Source organism: Mastigoproctus giganteus, chromosome 7, assembly GCF_048544385.1.
Source record: "Mastigoproctus giganteus isolate SK-2022 chromosome 7, ASM4854438v1, whole genome shotgun sequence".
In the NCBI taxonomy this organism is placed as follows: Eukaryota; Metazoa; Arthropoda; class Arachnida; order Uropygi; family Thelyphonidae; genus Mastigoproctus; species Mastigoproctus giganteus.
In genome coordinates this window covers 193,180,367-193,204,242 of record NC_143581.1, presented here as the reverse complement: position 1 = coordinate 193,204,242, position 23,876 = coordinate 193,180,367, and the positions used below count along the sequence as shown (strand labels likewise).

At 37.5% G+C, this 23,876-nt stretch overlaps 1 protein-coding gene across 1 annotated transcript in view; it reads right to left on the bottom strand.

The window, feature by feature from the left end:
- The window catches only part of LOC150083505 (phenazine biosynthesis-like domain-containing protein 1), an 83,891-nt gene that overhangs the window by 39,323 nt on the left and 20,692 nt on the right, over positions 1-23,876 (bottom strand). The window contains exon 3 of the mRNA XM_090377323.1: positions 8,063-8,161. Within this exon, the coding sequence (XP_090233449.1) occupies positions 8,063-8,161 (99 nt within the window). The remainder of the gene's footprint in view (positions 1-8,062; positions 8,162-23,876) is intronic.

Here is a 23,876-nt window from a genome sequence, read left to right as displayed (position 1 = left end):
GTTGAAATCATGGATTGCATAAGACCATGTGCACTTACTTAACATTGCTTACATGTTTTGAAATAATTTATTGCTTTGCTTATACCCAAATTGACTCCTTTCACACCCACATTTAAACCCATGCCTATTGATTTAATTCAGTAAGAGCACAAGATATTTACAAAATCAGATAGCTGTTCAAAATCGCAAAAATATTAAGAAAAGTACAGAGGGTGTTTGCACAATCGTGTCTGATCAATCTCAATACTATGTTGCAATAACAAAGGAACTGGATGCAAAAAATAATTTTGATATTAGCATAGGCATACGATGCAAGAAAGCATGCTTATGCAGCATCAGATTTCACCCCACCATTCATTCCAAATGCCTGTCCAACTCAGTGTTAAATTTATTTAGGCTATTAGCTTCCACAACAAAAGATAGAAGCCTGCTCCACAAATCAACTACTTGCTGGCTAAAGGCAAATTTCAGCACATCTATTCTACAACTATCTTTCCTCAATTTGAAATTGTGACCCCTCAGGTTCTTAGTCTGAGCAAGAGGTTATCTTATGTTATTTTTTTGGTTTTTAGGAGCATTAGCAACTAAGGCCATATTGCTCTGGGGATATGCAGTGGTCATTCCCTGACCTTTCCGCATCCTCCATATTGATGGTCACGGGCTTGAACCCCGGTCTAATCAAGTAGCGTGATGCTGCGCACTGCTGCTGCTCCTGCCCACCTGGCTACGGAGGCACCTTGATCAAGAGAAAGAATCCCATCAGCATTCAGCCTGCTGAACCCATTCAAGGCCTTATATACCTCAATCAGATCACCTCTCAAGTGCATACTCTCCAGGCACTGCAATTTGCAGAACTTAAGCCTTTCTTGGTAAGAGAACCCCTTTGTTCCCCTTACCATCTTGTTACCCTTCTTTATACTCATTCTAGCAACTCTACATCCTTCCTAAAATGAGGCCTCCAGCCCTGTACACAGTATTCTACGTGTGGCCTGACCATTGCCTTGTTATTGTTATTATTTGGTTTTTAGGAGCATTAGCAACAAAGGCCATATTGCTCCGGGGATATGCGATGGTCATTCCCTGACCTTTCTGCATCCTCCATATTTGGTGGGCATGGGCTCAAACCCTGGTCTAATCAAGAAGCATGTGCTATGGCTGCTGCTCCTGCCCACCTGGCTACAAAGGTGCCCCATTGCCTTGTATAATGGGATAATCACCTCCATGTCTCTACTAGCAAAATTCCTATATATCATTGACAAGACTCCATGACCTGCCCTGGCAGCCCGTCTACACTGTTCAGCGAACTTCATATTTGACTGCACAATTACCTCCAGATCTTTCTCACTTTCCACTTCCCTGAGTGTAGTACCACACAGTTGGTATGTTTCTCTTCGGTTACTGCTACCCATATACAGTACTTTGCATTTGTCAATGTTAAACTTCAGTTGCCACTTCTCAGCCCATTTTCCCAACTTATCTAGATCCAGTTGGAAGAGCATACTGTCTTTACTGTCGTTAACAACCCTGCCAACTTTGTATCATCTGCAAACTTGGACATTAAACCCGATATACCTACATCAATATCATTGATAAATATACAAAACAACAATGGGTCATACACTGAACCCTGGGAACTCCACTAATAACATTTGTCCAAGAAGAGCAGTGTCCATTGATTACCACTCTGTCATCTCCCACTCAACCATCCCTTTATCCATTATAGAAACTTACCCTTAATGCCATACCTCTCCAATTTGTACAGTAGCCTTCCATGTGCAACAGTACCAAAAGCTTTCCTGAAATCCAAGTATATGATATCAAAATTATTTTTGGCATTCAGTTCCTTTGTGACCAAATCATAGTATCCAATCAAATTGGTCAGACAAGACCTCCCTTTAACAAACCCATGCTGTGTATTAACTATTACTGGAGTCTTGTCTAGATGATCCTGCAATGCTTCTTTAACCAGTGATTCCATTCTTTTCTCCGGAACACAACTTAAACTAACAGGTCTGTAGTTACTTTTTACCTTTTGAACCCAATTTGTGAATTGGTGATACATTTTCACACCTCCAGTCCATGGGGACCTGCACCTGAGTCCAAGGAAGCTCTCATAATTAAGGCGAAGGGTTTGTTTACTTCCTTTGCTGCCGTCTCTAATACAACTGGATAGATCCCGTTCACCCCAGGTGCCTTCCTTATGTTTAACTTCAACAATTTCTCCTCCACTTTGCTCTCAGTTATTACAAAAATACTTAGCTCCCTGTTAGCATTTGATAAACTTTTGGCACTCCCCTCATTAAATAACTCCTCATGTTTGAATGTAGATACAACATACTCATTCAGTTTATCAGATATCTGAGCATGATCATCAATAGTCAATCCCTCTACGTTAAGTGGTCCAATCTGATTCATCCCTTTCCTTCTAGAGTTTACATAAGTAAAGAACTCTTTGCTGTTTTTCTTTGCATCCTTTGCACAGATTTCTCATAATCTGTCTTCGCCTGCCTAATCTCCTTTGTGACTTTGTTTATACCTGCCATAGGCTTCTGTGTCACCTGATACTTTATATGCATCCCATACATTCTTCTTCTCTGCCACTAACCTCATTAAGTCATCTGACATCCATTTAGGCCTAAACCTTGAACAGTATTTCTTAGTTAGAATGAAAAGCCTAGTAATCTCCAAAATTAAGTCCCTGAAGGCTTCCCATTTAGAATTCACTGTTGGTAACATCATCAGTTGATCCCACTGTACAGAATTTAAAAACTGTCTGAGACCTCTGTAGTCACCTTTACGAAAGCAAAAACCCTTCCCTTTAGCCTTGATGGTAGTTACATCTTTAAATAATTCCCACATCAATACATTGTGATCACTGTCGCCCAGTGGTTCCTTTATCTGCAGATTCTTAATGCATGAAGAATCTCTACTGATAATCAGATCAAGAGTATTACTCCCTCTGGTTGCGCTCAAACATGTTGCTGTAGAAAACAGTCATCCAATAAATCCACAAAAGTCTTGCTAGTGTGCGAATGACCAGCCCACAAGTTCCAGTCAATATTTGGAAAGTTAAAATCTCCCATTATAAGTCATTCTGATTTACTTGCCCACTATTTCTCTGCACAATTGCTCATTATACTCATCAGATTCATTAGGCCTATAATATATATGTGCAAGTATACATGCACCTGTTCCTACTCTTAGTTACCCTAACACGCCCATATATTTACTTGTTCCACTATGACTCCCAGCAGTCCTGGAAATCTCATGTCATGATTTCCATTTACACATACCTACTCTAATTTTTCCTTTCCCAGTGCTTATTTCACACAAAACAGACTCAACACTGCATTGTCCAACAGCATCAATTGGATGCACTTCCTTAGATTTTATGTGTTTCTTAACTAACAGCATAACCCCTCCTCCCTAACTATCCTGTCTATCCTTCCTATACACAGTGTACTCCCCAAATTCCAACTCTGCACTGCCTATATCTGTGTGACAACATGTCTCTGATATCCCAACAATATCTGCTTTTGATGTCTTGACTAGCAGCACTTCAAGCTCATCAAATTTATAAATAAATAAATTTTCTGTTTATACTCCAGCACGACAACCAAGTCAGTAGAGTTTACAATAAAATGTCAATACAAATATTTATCGTATTTAGTAGTCACGGGCTTGAACCCCGGTCCACTCAAGGAACGTGTGCTATGCGCTCTCCCTCCTGACCACTGGGCTACGTCAGGCCACTCCTAGCATTGGTGTACATGCAAATATACGGGCAACCGTTCCTACTCTTAGTTACCCTAACACAGCCCATGTATTTACTTGTTCCACTATGACTCCCAGCAGTCCTGGAAATCTCATGTCATGATTTCCATTTAAATACAATTAATTAATAATGAAATTTAATAAGATTAATAATATTTTTGATTAATTGATAATACTATAATAAGCTACAGATTCCTAATACAGTGCTTCATATTACGCTATCTAGTTTTACTTTATACCTTCGCTATCAGTTCGAGATATATATACGTTAAGCTATTTCTTATCGACAACAATATGGCGGCTAGTTCAACAATATTGGCGCCAACACCAGGAGTTGTAACTTCCAAAAATCGCTAGTTAAATTCAAAATAAGAAGCTAATGAATGCTACTAAACCTATTTTATATCTCCGTAAAACGCAATGTACTATGTTAAATAACGAAGAATACGTTGAAAATTAAAAAATACTTATCCCTTTACAGTAGCCAAAAATCCACCATCCATACTGTTCTGCGATCCCAGTGCTCTCTCTCCAATGTTGATATAATATTCTTCTTTTATAAAGTTCTTTACTTATGTAAACTCTAGAAGGAAAGGGATGAATCAGATTGGTCCACTGGATATTGATGGTTCAACTGTTGATGATCCTGCTCAAGTGGCTAACAAACTAAATGAGTATTTTGCATTTACATTCACACATGAGGAGTTATACAGGGAGGGGAATGCCAGAGGTGAATTAAACTCTGCAGTGAGCTAGATGGTTTTGTAATAACTGAGAGGAAAGTGGAGGAGAAATTGTTGAAGATAAACATAAAAACGGCACCTGGGGTGGATGCGATCTATCCAGTTATATTAAAGGAGGCAGCAAAAGAAGTAAGCAAACCTTTAGCCATAATTATGAGAGCTTCTTTGAACTCAGGGGAGGTACCCATGGAGACTGGAGATGTGCAAATATGAATCCAATTCACAAAGGAGGATCAAAGGGCGACACAAGTAATTATAGACCTGTTAGTTTAACTTCTGTTCCAGGAAAATTAATGGTGGCACTGGTTAAAGAAGCACTGCAGGATCATCTAGACAAGACTTCAGTTATAGCTCGGACACAGCATGGTTTTGTTAAGGGAAAGTCTTGCCTGACCAATTTGATTGAATACTATGATGTGGTCACAAAGGAACTGGATGCAGGGAATAACTTTGATATCATATATTTGGATCTTAGAAAGGCTTCTGATACTGTTACACATGGAAGACTGCTGAACAAATTGGAGCAGTGTGGCATTGGAGGCAAATTGCTGCTAGGGATAAAGGGATGGTTGAGTGGGAAAAGACAGAGTGGTAATCAATGGACATTGCTCATCGTGGACTAATGTTATTAGTGGAGTCCCTCAGGGTTCAGTGTTGTGTCTATTGTTCTTCTCTGTATTTATAAATGATATTGATGATGGTATATCAAGCTTAATGTCCAAGTTTATAGACGATACGAAGGTTGGCAGGGTTGTTAAGGACACTAATGCCAGTACGCTGCTGCAACAGGATCTAGAAAAGTTGAGCAGATGGGCTGAGAGGTGGCAAATGAAGTTTAACACTGACAAATGTAAAGTACTACACATGGGAAGCAGTAACCCTAGAGTATCAACTCTGTGGTACTACACTGATAGTGGTAGAGAACGAAAAGGACCTGGGGGTAATTGTGCAGGCAGATATGAAGTTTTCTGAGCAGTGCAGACAGTCTGCAAGAGTAGCTCATGGTGTTTTGTCAATGATATACAGGAATTTTTCTATCAGGTATAAGGAGGCGATTATCCCCTTGTATAAGGCTATGGTCAGGCCACACCTTGAGTACTGTATACAAGTCTGGAGACCTAATTTAAGAAGGATGTAGAGCTGTTGGAACGAGTACAGAGAAGGGCAACAAGATTAGTGAATGAAACAAAGGGTTGCTCTTACAAAGAAAGGACTAAGTTTTGCAAATTACAGTGTCTGGAGACCTAGGCACCTGCGAGGTGATCTGATTGAGGTGTATAAAGCCTTGAATGGTTTGAGCATGCTCAATGCTGATAAGATTCTTCCTCTTGCTCAGAATAATCACCTGAGAGGGCATAAATTCAAATTGAGGAAAAACAGATGCAAGATAAATGTGCAGAAGTTTGCCTTTAGCCAGAGGGTAGTGGGTTAGTGGAACAAACTTCCATCCTTTGTTGTGGAAGTTGATAGCCTAAATAAATTTAAGGCTGAGCTGGACAAGGATTTGGAACGAACAAAGGGGTGGAATGGAAGAGGTTTTTTTTGTTTTTGGCTGATGCTGCATAAGCTTGCTTTCTTGCATCATATGCCTCTACTAATGCTAATATAAATGTAAATAGAATGAAATAAACAGTTTAATGTTGAACAAGAACATTTTATCTTAAAAATTTAAACCACCATTAATAACTAATTGGTGTAAATGAGATGTGGATTTTAAATGGCAAGTTTGTTGTTTTTGAGAATTCCTTGGCATTTCAACTACTTCTGGTAAAAATGCACCAGTTCATAGGCTGATTAGCACATTAGGTAAATTGAAAAAATTTTCCTTTCCCCTCTTATTTTAAATAAGACCTTGCCAGTTTGACAAAAGTGTAACCTTTTTGTAGAAAGAATTAGAAGAAAAGGTGGAATTTGTAGCTTTCTCATCACAAAGATTTTAGGCAGTGGTGGGAGAACTGGATTAGTGCCAAGGAAACTTACCCATGAGCCATATACATACCATGCCTGTAAATTGTGTATTCTAAGGCTAACCTATCTATTTGCAGGATAAAATAATATAACTACAGGAAACTAATAAACCAATCTCTCTTAAAAGGTCACAATAACTTCCTTGTGGTAGCAATAGTTCAAAATTTGGGAGTGGGAGGTCTTGATTCTTGCTACAATGCTAAACTGATCTTTGCCTCTAAATCTGTTTTGCTCTTTCATTTCTCATAAAGTTACTCCTATTTTATGCTTAGTACTATTTTAAGGATCTTTTACTAGTGCTTCATAGCTGTTAATAGTTGAAATATCTGAATTTACAACCATAGCAACGTTTATAATTTATAAATTACTATTTCTGAGTTTTCAGAGTGGTTAGGAAGTGGAAATGCAGTAGCACACACTCTTTGAGTAGACTGGGGTCCAAGCCCCTGGCTGCTAAATACTGTTGATCTGCCAATCTACAGTGGACCAGTGTGGCAGATTATGGTCCATTACCTCCTCAACATGAATTGTTGAGGAGGCTTCCATCCTGCAGTGGACTGATAATGGCTGATGCATATTTACTTACTGCTTACTTTATTTCTGAGTTTTGTTTACAGTCTGACAGCTTTTTTTTCTGCTGTAATGAAATTAGAACTGATGGTTCCTTTACTACTGATCAACATGTCTGCTGCCGCCTAAATGTGAGAGAGCCCATCAATGTGCTGTAATTTCAGAATGTTTAATAAAAAAAATCAACATTCTGACATCATTGGCATTCTGAAAATTCATACATAATGGTTGAAAATTAAAAGTTTAGAACTCATTGCTAAAAGCAAACACTTACTTTGTGCTGAGCTGTAAATCAGAACAAATCATAAAATTTTATAAAAAACTTTGTTTACATAAACTAACAGCAATACAGGCAAAGAAAAAATAAAATTATGTGCCAAGTCTGTAAACAAAAACCAAGCATTACTGAAAAGCATTCAATAGTGTGCCAACACTCAATAGGTATTAATTTCGTGTGCCTTTACATTACAGCACTTATTGGTTGGTCACTTAAGAATGACTGCTGATATCCATTATGGCATAGCGCTAGGGTACATTCTGAATGCAGATATGCATTATGGCATAACACTCCTAGTGGCATTTTACATACATATATATCTGTAAAGGTGATGAATGTTTTAAGTTATTAATGCTACTAAAAATTTTTTATCTGGAATCATGTTTTAATGAGAGTGTTCATGATATACTGATTAACAGAATATGTTGGGGAAGATGGAATAATATAAGGTTTCTATGAACCTTGAAGAGTATGCAGTAATACGTGATAGTTCTATTATACTTATAATGCAACACAGATTTCCTATGATATCCTATAATCAGAAAGTCCTAAGTACATGTTATATACTATGAAGTCCCACAAATGCCAAAACTTTGATAACACAATCTTATTACAATGCATAAAAACTCTTGTACCTAATGATTTAATAATTTAATCTGCTACTGAGCAACAAATAAACTTCAATGCTTTATTCTGTTTAAATGAAACAATTCATAAAATAAATACTCACTGCAGCATTCAAAGAGAACTAAAGCAGATGCTAAAGTAGCATGGCCACACAGGGAAACTTCACAAACTGGAGTGAACCAGCGTAAGGCAAACCTAGAGGCTATTAAAATTAAGCTGAATTAGAAGAAATTAATAACTCTAGAATTTTGATGGCAAAGAAATTAGAAAGAGTAAATTATATGAAATCAAGCAAAGTCTAAATTAAATTATATCATTTACTTTGATAGAAACAAATGGTTTAAACCACCAACACCATAAACATGATTTTACTCTGAAAAATTTAATATCACAACTGCCAGGGGTGGTCCCGAGTAGAGCTAAAGCACCTATATCCCACATGATAAAAATAAATGTGATTTTTTTTTTTTTTTTTTTTTTTTTTACTGTTACACAATGACTAAAATTTAATAATTCTCAGGACACTTCTTGAGACCTCCTTCAAAAAATCCTGGAACTGCCCCTAGTGATTAGTCTTAATCTCTACAGTAGCCTACTCAATAGGTAAGCTCTTCACCGAGCAGTTATTTGTGATCATTAAAATGAAAAATTAGCCCAATTACTTTAAATAATGAATATTTTTAAAGTATCCTTATAGCTTGAAGAAAATACGAGATAAACACTGAACTTTGCTTAATGTTAATTTAATATGCATAATTACCTTGTTGAATTAACATAATTAACAACCCTAGTACACATTTAAAATTTCAAATGCCTTATTATATACTGGCAGTGATGTGAACAACAGAAATTTTGTTTATGGAGAGCGGCTCACAGGAATGATAAATGTCCCATTCAACACGACAGTATAATTATATAATATAAATCAATGTTCTTGGGAGCTTTATCCCACCCCACTGGTGCAATAATAATAATAAATTTTACTAGCTAAAGTGACTAGCTTTGTATGAACTACAATAGTCAAATTTATATTTATATGTTTGAACTCCTGTGATCCTATATGGCCATCCTGAAGTATAAAGAGAAAATTTATTGATTTACCTTAATTCATTTACCTTATTTTAAAGGTGCCTCCATAGCCAGGTGGGCAGGAGCAGCAGTGCGTAGCACACGCTTCTTGATTAGACAGGGGTTCGAGCCCGTAACCACCAAATACGGAGGATGCGGAAAGGTCAAGGAACGACCACCACATATCCCCGGAGCAATATGGCCTTAGTTGATAATGCTCCTAAAAACCAAATAACAACAACAACCTTATTTTATGTAATCATAAATCCAATAATGATGTATTCACTCAAACAATGACCAACAGTAATTCAACCATCAGTTTGTGGCACTCCCATCTTGGTTTCTACCAGCCATAAGGACCCTGGTGTCCATTTCTATCCGAAGCTGAGATTTGATGTTCACACAGAATACCCCCATGAGCAATTTATCACCTTACACTGGAGAGCGAAACGGCACTTACTCCATATTAATAATGCTGGAGAGCGAAACAGCACTTACTCCATATTAATGATGTTGCAGCCAATATCAGATATCTACGAACCAGTGTTTATCTGATAATGTTATATGCTGCTGAAATTTGGGCATCTGCTTCACCCTCACTTCAAAAACTGGTATCAATCTGTAAAAAAACATTAGAAATGTAATTTAGTGAAGTTTAGTATCTACTAAGTGTGATTCATTTATTTTATTGTAGTTTAACAAAAATTTTATTATTATTTTTTTTTTTTTTGCAGAAGAGGCTTCAATAAAAGAGAAAGTAAATTGTGTGCTGTGGTTGGCCGAGTTAAAGTCTGTAATTGTAACAAAGATGCACAACACAGGAATTTCATAACTAACTGGATGAAAAAGTTTAAAACAACAGGTTCCATCAATGATAAACCATGATCTGGAAAGCCATCTCAGTAGGTATCTCAGTTTGTATATGTTGACGGTGGACATGTTGAAAATTAACAATCCCAAGAATAAATGTATGTAAAACTGTAATAAATTCTTTCACTTGCCCTTTTTACAGATTGATTTTATCATGTATAGAACAGAAGTTATGAAAATTTAAAACTGCACAAGGACCTTATAATAACCCTGTATGTGTGAATACCGGACCATGAAATGGGCCACTAATAAGCATTGCTGATCTCCTCAATGGAGACGCTGCAATAGCTAAGCAGCTAAATGTACCCAGGCTCCCAAAGTTAATTAACATCAGGTGCTTAATTACTAGTGTAGAAATGTTCACAGGAGTGATAAATGTCCCAAACATCTGGGATATGTCAGTGGCACAACCTTCCACAATCCTTGAGATCTAACCCCACACTTATCCTGAAACACAATTGCCTGAAACTACATGGACGTTTCTTACTTACTCAGGCACTTCCAAAAATACAATCACTCCTGCAACTTGGAATTTACCTGCAGCAGATGACTTCCAATAAGAAATAATGTTCCATTCTTCTAGAATGGATCACATTTTTACAACTGGAATAACTCTTCCTAATAATTTTGCACAATGCTAGATAACTGCAAAAGCTTTGTTTGTGATATTGGCGATATAATTTTTGGTGCCTCTTTGGCAAAGCCATTTGTGGTCACAGAAGTGAAATGCAACATTTTGAAATAATGCTTTCAGTTTGTGAAGTGTTGCAACAGTTTGTCTAATGGTTTCCAGTGAAGTAGTTCCATCTTGATTACCAGTTGCAACGTTCTTGTTTATACTCCAGCACAACCACCATGTCAGAGAAGTTTACAATAAATCATGTTTTTTTTTTAGGTTTTGTTATGTTTGTTTGTTATTTTAGGAGCATTAGCAACTAAGACCATATTGCTCCGGGGATATGCAGTGGTCATTCCCTGACCTTTCCGCATCCTCCGTATTTGGTGGTCACGGGCTCGAACCCCGGTCTAATCAAGAAGCGTGTGCTACACACTGCTGCTCCTGCTCACCTGGCTATGGAGATGCCAAATCATGTTGTAATTGTTGCATCTTTCTAGGTTTCTTAATGAAACTCATGTTTTGGTATGCTGTATATGTTTATCAAATCAGATTTGCTGAATGAAATTAAAGTCTGTTAAAAATTCAACAGATATTAGTTTAATATCTTCATCACATATTAGACTAATATCTGTTGAAGGGTACATGTATTCTGATTATTATATAAACTCTGAAAGCATAGTAATATGGAATTTCTGAACTAGGAGAATACCAAAACTCACATTCTAGCAAGACTTTTGTGGATTTATTGGAGGACTGTTTTCTACAGCAACATGTTTGAGGGGCAACCAGAGGGAGTAATACCCTTGATCTGATAATCAGCAGTGATTATTCATGCATTAAGAATTTGAAGATAAAGGAATGCTTTCTTGATGCTAAGAAAGCACCAGGTCCCGATGGTATTTCTCCACTTGTTCTCAAAACCTGTGCTCCTGAACTTACTCCCATTCTTTGCCACTTTTTTCACTTTCTTATTCCAAAGGTGTTTTTCCTTCTGCTTGGAAATTTGCTCATATCCAGCCAATTCCTAAAAAGGGTGACAAATCCCTCCCATCCAATTATCGTCCCATTGCAATTACTTCTACTCTTTCTAAAGTAATGGAGAAATCAATTAACTGCCAACTATTAAACTACCTAGAAACCTTCCGTCTGATCAACGATCGCCAGTATGGATCCCGTCAGTGTCGATCCACTGGTGATGTTCTGGCTTATTTACCCATTTATGGACTAACTCAATGGAAAGGTTCAGTGAAACACAAGTAGTTGCTCTTGACATCTCAAAGTCTTTCGATCGTGTGTGGCATAAAGGTCTTCTAGCTTCCATCTTATGATTTGCCAACTGTTTTTTTGTAATTGGTTATCCAGTTTTCTCTCTGATTGCTCACTGAGGGTGATGGTAGATGGCTCTGTCTTCTAACTTCTCCACTAATGCCAGTGTCCCTCAAGGTTCAGTTCTTTCCCCCACTCTTTTCCTCTTGTATATTAATGACCTTCCATTGACTGGAAATCCTATCCATAGTTTTGCCGATGATAGCACGTTGCATTCCACTTTCCATTTTGAGAAACCTTGCTCTGCTCAATCAGCTTCAACTTCTAGAAAATCTGCTACCGTTCCTTAAATGTCAGTCTTCAGGTAATTCTCCAATGGGGCAAAGACAACTTAGTTGATTTCAACCCTTCTAAAACTCAGTCTTGTCTTATATCTCGCAAAAAGGATTCTTCTGCTCCTATGCTTATCTTTAGTGACACTCCGATTTCTAGGAAAAATGATATATCTCTTTTGGAGATTACCCTGACTTCTAATCTCTCTTGGCACAAGCACATTACAAATACTGCTTCCTCTGCATCAAAAAAACTTTGTTTTCTCTTTCGCTCTTGGCGTTACTTCACTTCCAAATAGCTGCTCGCTCTGTATAAATCGCAAATCCGCCCTACCATGGAATATTGTTCCCACATCTGGGATGGTGCCCCCAAAACCTCTCTCAGGCTTCTTGATTCCATTCAGAAAAGGGCAGTTAGGTTAATTAATGATTCATCTCTAACAGAGTCTCTCCGCTCACTGTCTCATAGACGTATTGTTTCTGCTGCATGCCCCTTCTGCAGATACTTCCATGGGTACTGTTCTTCTGAATTGGCTTCTATAATTCCCTCTCTGTCTTTCAAAACAGACCAAACACGTGCAGCCACCAGCCAACATCCATTTACTGTCCAACTTCAAACTCAGCGGACCAACTTTTCATCTTCCTCGTTTATTCACTCAACTGCTGTTTTCTGGAACAACCTTTCTTCATACGTATTTCCTGAAAATTACAGTCTACAGAAGTTTAAGTCCAATGTCAACAAATATCTTCTTTCATCTTCTCAACCTCCAACCCAAGCACGGACTAAGTACTGTAGTTTCTAATACCTCTCGTGTTTGGGGTTTATGTAAAAAAAAAAACAACTAGGCAACAGTGATCACAGTGTACTGATATGGGATTTACTTAAAGATGTAACTACCATCAATGGTAAAGGGAAGGGTTTTTGTTTTTGTAAAGGTGACTACAGTGGTCTCAGACAGTTTTAAATTCTGTACAGTGGGATCAACTGATGATGTTACCAACGGTGAATTCTAAATGGAAAGCCTTGAGGGACTTAATCTTGGAGGCTACTAGGCTTTTCATACCAACTAAGAAATACTGTTCAAGGTTCAAGCCTAAATGGATATCAGATGAATTAATGAAGTTCGTGGCAGAGAAGAAAAATGCATGAGATGCACAAATTATCAGGTGACACAGAAGCCTATGGCAGATATAAGGCTAGTCTGTAATCAAGTCACAAAGGAGGTTAGGCAGGTGAAGACAGATTACGAGAAATCTTTGGCAAAGGACGCAAAGAAAAACAGCAAAAATTTCTTTACTTATGTAAACTCTAAAAGGAAGGGGATGAATCAGATTGGTCCACTTAACACAGATGGTTCGACTATTGATGATCCTGTTCAAGTAGCTGCTGATAAACTGAATGAGTATTTTGCATCTACATTCACGCATGCAGAGTTATTCAAGGAGTTATAGTTTGTGATAAAACTATAACTCCTTGAATGATTTTGTAATAACTGAGAGCAAAGTGGAGGAGAAATTGCTGAAGTTAAACATAAAAAAGGCAACTAGGGCAGATGAAATCTATCCAGTTATAATGAAGGAGGCAGCAAGGGAAGTAAGCAAACCCTCAGCCATAATTACAAAAGCATGTTTGTTTGTTATTTGGTTTTTAGTAGCATTAGCAACTAAGGCCATATATGCCTTATATATGGCCAAGGATATATCGGTGGTTATTCCTTGACATTTCTGCATCCTCCGTATTTGGTGGTTACGGGATCGAACCATTGTCTAATCAAGAAGCGCGTGCTACGCACTGCTGCTCCTGCCCACCTGGCTATGGAGGCACCTTTAAAATAAGGTAAATGAATTAAGGTAAATCAATAAATTTTCTCTTTATACTTCAGGATGGCCATATAGGATCACAGGAGTTCAAACATATAAATATAAATTTGACTATTGTAGTTCATACAAAGCTAGTCACTTTAGCTAGTAGTAATATTATACAAGATGCACCAGTGGGGTGGGATAAAGCTCCCAAGAACATTGATTTATTATTATATAAATCAATGAATATGCGGTGGTCATTCCCCGACCTTTCCGCATCCTCCGTATTTGGTGATGACGGGCTCGAACTCCAGTCTAATCAAGAAGCATGTACTACGTACTGCTGCTCCTTCCCACCTGGCTATGGAGGCGCCTTACGAGAGCATCCTCAGAGTCAGGGGAGGTCCTCATGGACTGGAGATGTGCAAATGTATCCCTAATTCACAAACGAGGTTCAAAGGGCAACACAAATAATTATAGACCTATTGGTTTAACTTCTGTTTGGGGAAAATAACGGAGTCGCTGGTTAAAGAGGTGATACAGAATCACCTAGACAAGACAGCAGTAATAGCTCAGACACAGCATGGGTTTGTTAAGGGAAAGTCTTGTCTGACCAATTTGATTGGATACTACGATGTGGTCATAAAGGAACTGAATGCCAGAAATAATTTTGATATCATACACTTGGATTTCAGGAAAGCTTTTGATACTGTTGCACATGGAAGACTGCTGTACATATTGGAGCGATATGACATTAAGGGCAAATTACTGCAATGGATAAAGGGATGGTTGAGTGGGAGACAGCAGAGAGTGGTAATAAATGGACACTGCTCTGCGTGGACTAATGTTATTAGTAGAGTCCTCCAGGGTTCAGTGCTGGGTCATTTTTGTTTTTTGTATTTATCAATGATATTGATGAAGGTATATCAAGCTTAATGTCCAAGTTTGCAGATGATACAAAGGTTGGCAGGGTTGTTAATAACAGTAAAGACAGTATGCTACTGCAACAGGATCTAGAAAAGTTAGGCAGATGGGCTGAGAATTGGCAACTGAAGTTTAACATTGACAAATGCAAAGTACTCCATATGGGTAGCAGTAACCCAAGAGAAATTTACCAACTACGTGGTACTACACTCAGGGAGGTGGATAATGAAAGACCTGGGGGTAATTGTGCACTCAGATATGAAGTTCTCTGAGCAGTGCAGATGGGCTGCCAGAGCAGGTCATGGAGTTTTGTCAATGATATACACCTAAACCTCTTTTTTATGCAAATTTTTTTTACGTGAATTGGGATATCAAAAAATTATTTTTTTTACGCAATTTTTATTCACTTTTATGCGACCAACCTAAAGTCTAAATTAAGAAAAAATCCGTAATTCAAGAAAATTCTGAGAATTTTGTAGAATTCTCGTTTCAATTAAGAAAATTCTAAATTCCCCGAATTACATAACTGACTGCGCATAAACAAAAAAAAAAAACAGCAGTTGTTTGCAGTTTGAATTTGGTTTCTCGTATCAACTTTGAAAATTCTTACGAATTTCATTTATTGGGAATTCCCCGAATTACATAACTGACTGCACATAAAAAAAGCAGTTCTTAGCAGTTTGAATTTGGTGTTTGAGTAGACAACACAGTTACCACATTTTTTGCATTTGCATTTTTTAAGTGAAATCAAAATAAAAATCGTGTTATAAAATTAATAATTTTGCCAAGAAATAATAAATGGTAAGCTACATTGTATGTAATTTTCAAACTTTCATTTTGTTAACCGAAGATTTTAATCCAGCCCTCACATAATGTTGACAATAACCAAAAAAATAATGAAAGCCGTTTCCTTGGATATAAAAATTCAAATTTTAGATCATCTTCAAACTGGGGAATGTGCGATGGCTGTGGGTAAGCATTTTGGAGTCCGTGAATTAACTATCAGATCTATAAAGAAAAATGAAGAGGCTATTAGAAAAGCGGTATGTTCTGGTACAAAATCGAGTGCAAAATTATCATCATACACAAGAGATATTCTAGAAAAGACCGAAAAAGCTTTAGTGATAGAAGATAATGTACAAAAAAGAATGCCAGTTGACGGAAATTCCATCAAGCAATCAGCATTGAGATTTTATGAACAGATTAAAAAAACTGCACCCAGATACTTCATCTCAATCAAGAAAAAATATGAATTTCATGCAAGCAATGGTTGACTGGTTAAGTTTATTAAAAGACATGCTCTTCATAATATAAAAATTAAAGGTGAAACGGCTTCTGCTGATGAAATAGCTGCTAAAGCATTTCCACAAAAACTTGCTAAAATAATTGAAGATGGAGGTTACACTTGTGAACAAGTTTGGAATATGGATGAAACTGGCCTTTTCTGGAAAAAAATGCCAAACGCATCAAAAATGCAAAAAACTATTTGTGGGTTCAAAGCAGCAAAGGATCGCATAACACTCCTATTTTGTTCGAACGCTTTAGGAGATCGGATGTTAAAACCACTGCTCATAAATCGATCATTAAGACCATGGCCAATGAAAGGCGTAGATTTTCAAAAATTGCCAGTTCATTGGATGGCCAACAAAAAAGCTTTGGTGACCATTGATATTTTCACTGAGTGGTTCCAGAAACATTTTGTGCCAGAAGTTAGATGCTATTTGAATGACAAGTGTCTCGAATTTAAAGTGTTTTTGATTCTTGATAATGCACCCGGTCATCCTGCCATAGAACACCCAAATGTGCAATTTTGTTTTCTGCCACCAAATACCACATCATTGCTACAACCTCTAGATCAGGTATAATTGCAACTTTTAAAACATATGTCAGACGAACATTTCAGTTTGTTTTGAACAAGCTAAATGATGATGAAACACTGTCAGTTATGGATGTGTGGAAAAAATTTTCAATTATGGATTGTATTGATCAGGTATGATTTTCGTTATCTGAATTGAGACCAGAAACTATGAATGCATGCTGGAATGCTATTAGGCCCACATGTGTTAAAGAGAATGCTCCTGTTCCCTTCAATCATACTGCAGAATTCCCCAATATAATAAGTTTGGCATGTGAAATTGGCGGAGAAGGATTCGATGATCTTACGTCGGCAGATATCGAAGAATTGTGAATTGATAAACCTCTTAGCGAAGACGAAATAGTGGAGATTGTTTCTGAGACTCCTGAAAGTGAAGAAGTTAATGATAATGAACAAGACAATCATATTGTTATTGCTGATATAATTAAAGGTCTTAAACTGGCCAGTAATTTAGGAAATTACTTTGCCCAACATGATCCAAATGAAGAACGTGCTGGAAGTTTTCACGTGAGCTTAAGTTGTTAATGTCTTCGCGATATAATTCTCATACAGAGAATTATATCGCGACTTATCTAAAGCATCAACACAGCGATTAATAACTGAGTTCATGCCTAAAACTACTGAAACAACCAGTGGTACTTTTGTTCAAGACATGACAAGAAGAATTCCACAAGTTGAGGCAGAAGTCGATGATGATAATACCATATCTAGTAGTTCTAGTGATATTACAATCTCACGAAAACGAAAGCTTTCATGTTTACTGTCAGAAACTGATAGCGAATAACATAATTTTTTTATAGAATCCTTAGCAAACAACTGAAATGAATATGTTTTTTTTTAAAGTTATTAAAATTCATTATATGTATGTGTGTTCTCCATGAAATGTAAATAAAAATCTTATGATCCTAACGAATTTAATGTTTGTTTTTTTCATTATTTTGCTTATATTTTGGGTTTGGAACCAATCTTTACTTTTTCTATGGAGTCAGTAGTTCTTTTTACGCGTAATTTTTAGGAACGTATCCATCGTGTAAAAAGAGGTTTAGGTATATAGGAATTTTGCTAGCAGAGACAAGGAGGTGATTATCCCTTTGTATAAGGCAATGGTCAGGGCACACCTTTAGTAGTGATACAGGCTGGAGGCCTCGTTTTAGGAAGCGTGTAGAGTTGCTAGAATGAATACAGATAAGGGCAACAAGATTGGTGAGAGGAACAAAGGGGTCCGCTTATGAAGAAAGGCTTAAGGTCTGCAAGTTGCAGCATCTGGACTGTTGTTGTTATTTGGTTTTTAGGAGCATTAGCAACTAAGGCCATATTGCTCCGGGATATGTGGTGGTCATTCCCTGACCTTTCCGCATCCTCCGTATTTGGTGGTGACGGACTCGAACCCCGGTCTAATCAAGAAGCGTGGCAGCATCTGGAGACTAGGTACCTGTGAGGTGATCTAATTGAGGTGTATAAGGCCTTGAATGGTTTGAGTAGGCTCAATGCTGACAGGATACTTCCACTTGCTCAGATTAAGAACCTGAGGGGGCATAGATTCAAAAATTGAGGAAATAGAACAGGCTTCCATCTGTTGTTGTTTTGTCTAGTTCTGTCAATGTTTGTCTAGTTCAGCCTTAAATATAGAGTGACCGGATGGGTGAAATGGGAAGGAGTTTTTTTTTTTTTTTTGGCTGATTCTGTATAAGCTTGCTTTCTTGCATCATATGTTCCTCAACTAATGCTAATGCGTTTTACTGAAAGTTAGCATTGAGCACAAGGGAGGGGGATGACTTTCATTAGCTAAAAGATGATAGTGTGTAAGATGTGGCCAATTTGCAGTCTAGTAAGCATCACTTGTGATGTTTCCTGATGCTGTAGTTCCATATTTGTGGATTAGGTTTCATTTCATGTAATTTATTGTTGGTTTGGTTTCTCCATGCCTGAGTCCATTCACCTTCATTTGCTCTTCTAATAACTGGTCTAAAGTCAAAGTAAGGAACTACCGTATTTCTTCAATTCTAAGATGCACTTTTTTTCCCTATAAACGTCTCTAAAAACTGGGTGCATCTTAGAATCGATGTTGTCTTACAATTAGTTTTTTTTTTTCGAATTTTCCCGCGCTTTGCACAGCACCATACGTTTTGTTTTTACATGGAAATCGTGCCACCAAGTTTGACCATTATTGTATTCTCCAATTCCATTAGAGAATAAAGTGGCATGGGTGATTTCATGTGCTTTCAAAATGTGAAGCCACCGTTATTTCATTATAGTGGAGCTCACTCAGCGAAAACTAGAAAGTTTTGTTCGTATCTTTGAAAGTACGTAAGAAGTGGAGTTACTGTATTTCGTTCCCTTATTGCACATTAAAATGTCAAAAAGATTGAACTACGAAGCCGCATTGAAACGAAAAGTTATTGTGTATGCAAAAGAACATGGAAATAGAGCTGCAGGTCGACATTTTGACATTAGTGAAGTAAATGTTCATCGTTGGAGAAATTACTGCAATTCCATATTTTTGCGCAAAGCAACAATCAAGTACTTTACAAGGCCTAAGAAAGGAAGATTTCCACAAGTTGATGAAGCTGTGATACGTTTTGTAACGGAAACAGTTCGCAAAAGGATTTCCCATCACTTGGACAAGCCACGTAATTGAAAGCCAGAGAAATTGCCAAGTCTCTGGCAATAGAGAAAATAATTTTTAAAGGCAGTCGCAGCTGGTGCGACCGACTCATGCGTCATTGTGGATTACCGTTAAGGCGCCGAACATATATCTGTCAAAAAATTCCTGTATACTTTCAACAGAAGCTGATTAACTTTCAGCGATAGGTGATGAAATTAAGAAAAAAAAAGAAACTGAGTTTAGTCAAATTGGAAATGCTGATGAAACTCCAGTCTTCTTCGATATGCCTCAAAATTACACCATCAACGCTAAAGGTACTAAAGAAATCAAGATTATAAGCACGGGCTATGAAAAGCAGCATATCACTGTGATGCTATGCATCATCACTGATGGTTGAAAGTTGCCACCATATTTAATTTTAAATCGAAAAACCATACCAAAGAATAAAATCTTTCGATGTTATTGTGCATGCACAAAAAAAACGGATGGATGTCTGCAGAACTTATGGAAGACTGGCTAAATGTTGTGTGGAATAGAAATCCTGGAAGTCTTCACAACCCAACTAGCATGCTAGTACTTGATGCATTTCATGGACGTTTATCCGAACAGGCCAAAAATAAAATTGTGCAAAAACATGGTGACTTGGTTGTGATTCCTGGTGGCATGACTAGCCAACTGCAGCCACTCGACATTTCAGTCAACAAACCATTTAAGGATTACTTGAGAAAGGAATATGAATCCTGGCTGTTGACCAACAACCTTCCAGACACCTTCCGCTGACACCTTCCAGAAAAATTAAGAAATCGCCGGCATCAAAATTGGCAGAATGGATATCAACAGCTAGGAAGATGATCCCAGAAAGAATAGTCAAGCACTCATTTAAAAAATGTTGCATCACCAACGTTCTCGATAGCTCAGAAGATGATATATTATGGGATAATGAAGATAACGACAGCAGCTCAGAAGATTCAGAAGGAAGTGATGAATAACATACCTACTGATAAATACCGCTACTATTGTTGTTAGTAAAAATTGAATTCTATTATAATAAAAATATTTGTTAGATGTATTTTATTTTTTTCTTAGAATCAAAGCTTTTTTCTGAAATTAAGGTGCGTCTTACAATCGATGACGTCTTAGAATCGAAGAAATATGGTATCATTGTTTTGATCGGTAGGTGTGATACTGACTTAGCTGCATTGTCATTGCCTGCTATTCCAGTGTGTCTTAGGATCCAACAAAGAGACAGTTATTTCAGTGTTTTTTTTTTTTTTTTTTTACAGAGACTGATTAGAATGGCAATTTCCTGTGGGGGGGGGGGGGTGACAAGGATGTTTACCCTGTATGGCTGAGATGGCACTGAGCAAATCAGAAAATATTAATACAGAAAGTGAGACTGCTGACATATTTCATTTAATGTAAGCTGCAGAGCATGTAATTCTGCAAAGAGCAGGCTGTACTCAACTGGAAGGGATTCTGAGACTACATGTGATGGAAATACAACTGCTGCACCTACATCTGAATGGGACTTAGTACTAAGTTCTCTTTAAAACCAATTTGGTGGGCTGATAGAGCATTCTTATCTTCAATAATCCAGAAGAGTCTTTTTGTGAATCATCTTTTCTAGGATTTTTCCTAACAGCTGATAAGAGATATGGGACAATAACTGCTAGAGGAGGAAGAAGCATCTTTTCTCAGTTTTGCTATGGCAACCACCATTGATTGATGCCATATATCAGGGTAGGTAAACATTCTCTTCAAAGATTCTGTTGTAAAATTTCAGTAGTATAAATATGGATTTGCTACCTTCTCCATTGTAGAAGGTAGCAAAGCATTACATAATAAATGCCATCTGGTCCATTATTTCAAGAATTTTGGATAGCTTTGTTGAGTTTGGTAACAGTGAACGTTAGATAACAGTAATGGCGATATAATGCAAGGAAGCCACAGGTTTTTGCTGCACTTCAAAAACATTTCCTTCCCCCCTCACATAGGTAACTCATAGGTAATCCCTAACATAGGTATCCAGTTGACCTTGAATTTACTCAAACTGTCAGCCTCAACTACCTGCAAAGGCAACCTGTTCCAGCAATCAGTGATTTCCTAGCCAAAAGGTAAAACTTCCTACAATCTAGTCTAAACCTCTTTCCTTGTAATTTGAAATTATGCCCCCAAGATCTGGAATTCTCTATAACAGTGAAAATTTCACCTCCATTCATTTTACTAACACCCTCTCACAGCCCTATAAACCTCAGTCAGGTCACTTCTGAGGTGCTTGGGGGGACTCCGATTGTGTAGCCACATAATCGAAATCCCTCCTCACATGGTTGCTCCCCCCCCCTGAAAATTTCAACATGCGAGTCACCCATCTTTGGATCCCTCAAGAAGCTCAAAGTTACAGGAATGTGATTGATTTATACCAAAGCTAAATTCCACAAACTTCTTTGTGCAATTAAATGAATCTTCAAAAGAAGCAGAGGATGAGGATGCAGCAAATATTTCAGCTAATGCCTCTGCAATGCCGATTGGAGAAGAAATATCTTTTCCTTTCCAAAACAGGATTGGGGAAGAAGTTTGTTGATACTTTCCACTAAGGGTGCAGATTTTTCTCCAGATCATTCTGCAGATGGTAGAAGTAAATGTAATCCGCACATCCTGTTTTGCCTTCCTACGAATTCAGCAAGCTTCAGCTTTGGGTCGCTCATAGTTTATAAGATTCTCCATTGTAGAATTTCAGCAAAAAATGTTCCGTGCTAAATTAATTTTGCTTCTGTTTGGCAATAAAGCAATCCCTTGTCCAACAACCATTATATCATTGTTTGCCAGTATTTCGTTTCGGTATTGGGCTGGAAACAGCTTCAAGCAGCTGTTCTACTATATGCATAAGGGCATTATTAATAGAACCAATAAGGATTTAGCGACTATCAAATTGGATTATATTAGAGATTACTCTCTACTCAATGCTAGGATAAAAGGTTGAGGAACAAATGGACAGGTTCAGAGCACAGCTAAATCCTCTGTAAAAGTGAATATACATATGTACACCTGTGTTCAGTAATGTTAGCTATTGATTGTCAAGTACAGTTTTAATCATCCGTCCTCTACAATCCATGTTCAGAGACCCCACAGAGAGTAATGAGCATTTAGATCACCTGGAAAGCATACAGGATGGGATGGTTAATTTAGTAAATTGCCAAGATCTGTAGTGGAGCATGAGCTGTTTGGCACAATATAAATGGAGACAAGAGTGAGAGTAATGCCAAGATCAATGTGCATAGCTATTGCTTCTAGAGATGTGCAAAGTTGGATAGGTTTGGATGGTACGATTCTACAAACTAAAATGCTGCTGCTCTCTTTCCAGGGATTCGAGATATCTGCCACGTCTGTATAGTATTAATCTTGAGACAAGGGAGTATAATTTGAATAGGATCGTGTTGCTGTATTAAATATTTCAATTCAGTTAAGTTGCTTCTTAAGCCTCTACAATCTCACTAAATGATTTTCTGCATTTGGGTTTAGGTTTAGTGGATTGGTCCAACTGCATTATTTTCCTTTGATCCTGTTTTAATTCTCATTTTGGAAATACTGGCCAGCCAACATCCATTTCATTATCAGCATGTAGTAGGAGAACTGTATCTTTATTATCTGATTTCTCATCTATGTCCATATTTTGATTTAACTGTTTATTCCACAAAGGATTTGAATCTTTCTTCTTTGTCAACGATTCTAATTTCACGGTATTGTCAGATAGCTTAGTATTAGTAGAATTTGATATACTCTTTGTTTTTATTGTTGTCAGTGTCTCACCACACAATGAGGAAATATGTGGCCCGTTGAGAAAGAAATTTTAGGATAAATTGTAATATCAGTTTGTGCTGAAAACTAGTGTTTTTGACCTTACACTGGTGTATGATTTGGAAGGCATCAGGTTTCATATCTGTTTGAGTGCTTGTTGTTATGAGACATTTTTCTCTACATTCAACTTTAGAATTTTCTTCCTGGTTTTCCATGATTCGCAAGCTTTGAAATATGCAGGATGAGCACCCTGACAATTAGGACATTAAGGTGTTACAGCAGTGCATTAATTGAGCCACCCAATGAACAAATAGCCATAGTTTCACAAGCTGTTTGGGAACGCCCATACTTCTGACATTTGAAACACTGAAGTGGATTTGGAATATATGGATGGACCTTACAAAAAAGGAAGCTAGCTGTCAACGATGCAGGAAGATTTGGAGTGCTGAAGGTAAAAATAATATTCCTTGTGGAGAATAACAACACCATCCTGTTTGGTCATTATTCTTTAGCCACTGATGACACATTGTGCCTTAAATTCTTCAATAATTTCTTCTCCTGGAACATTAGGGAGGTCCCATTCCAAAATGATCCCTTTAGTGGCATTAACATTAGTGCAGGCATATGATGAAAAAGAACACTTATACAGCATCAGCTAAAAAAAACATTCCCATTTCACCTATCCATTCACTGAAAAAGTTTGTCTAGGTCTTCCTTGAATTTATTTAAGCTATCAACTTCAACAATGACAGATGACAG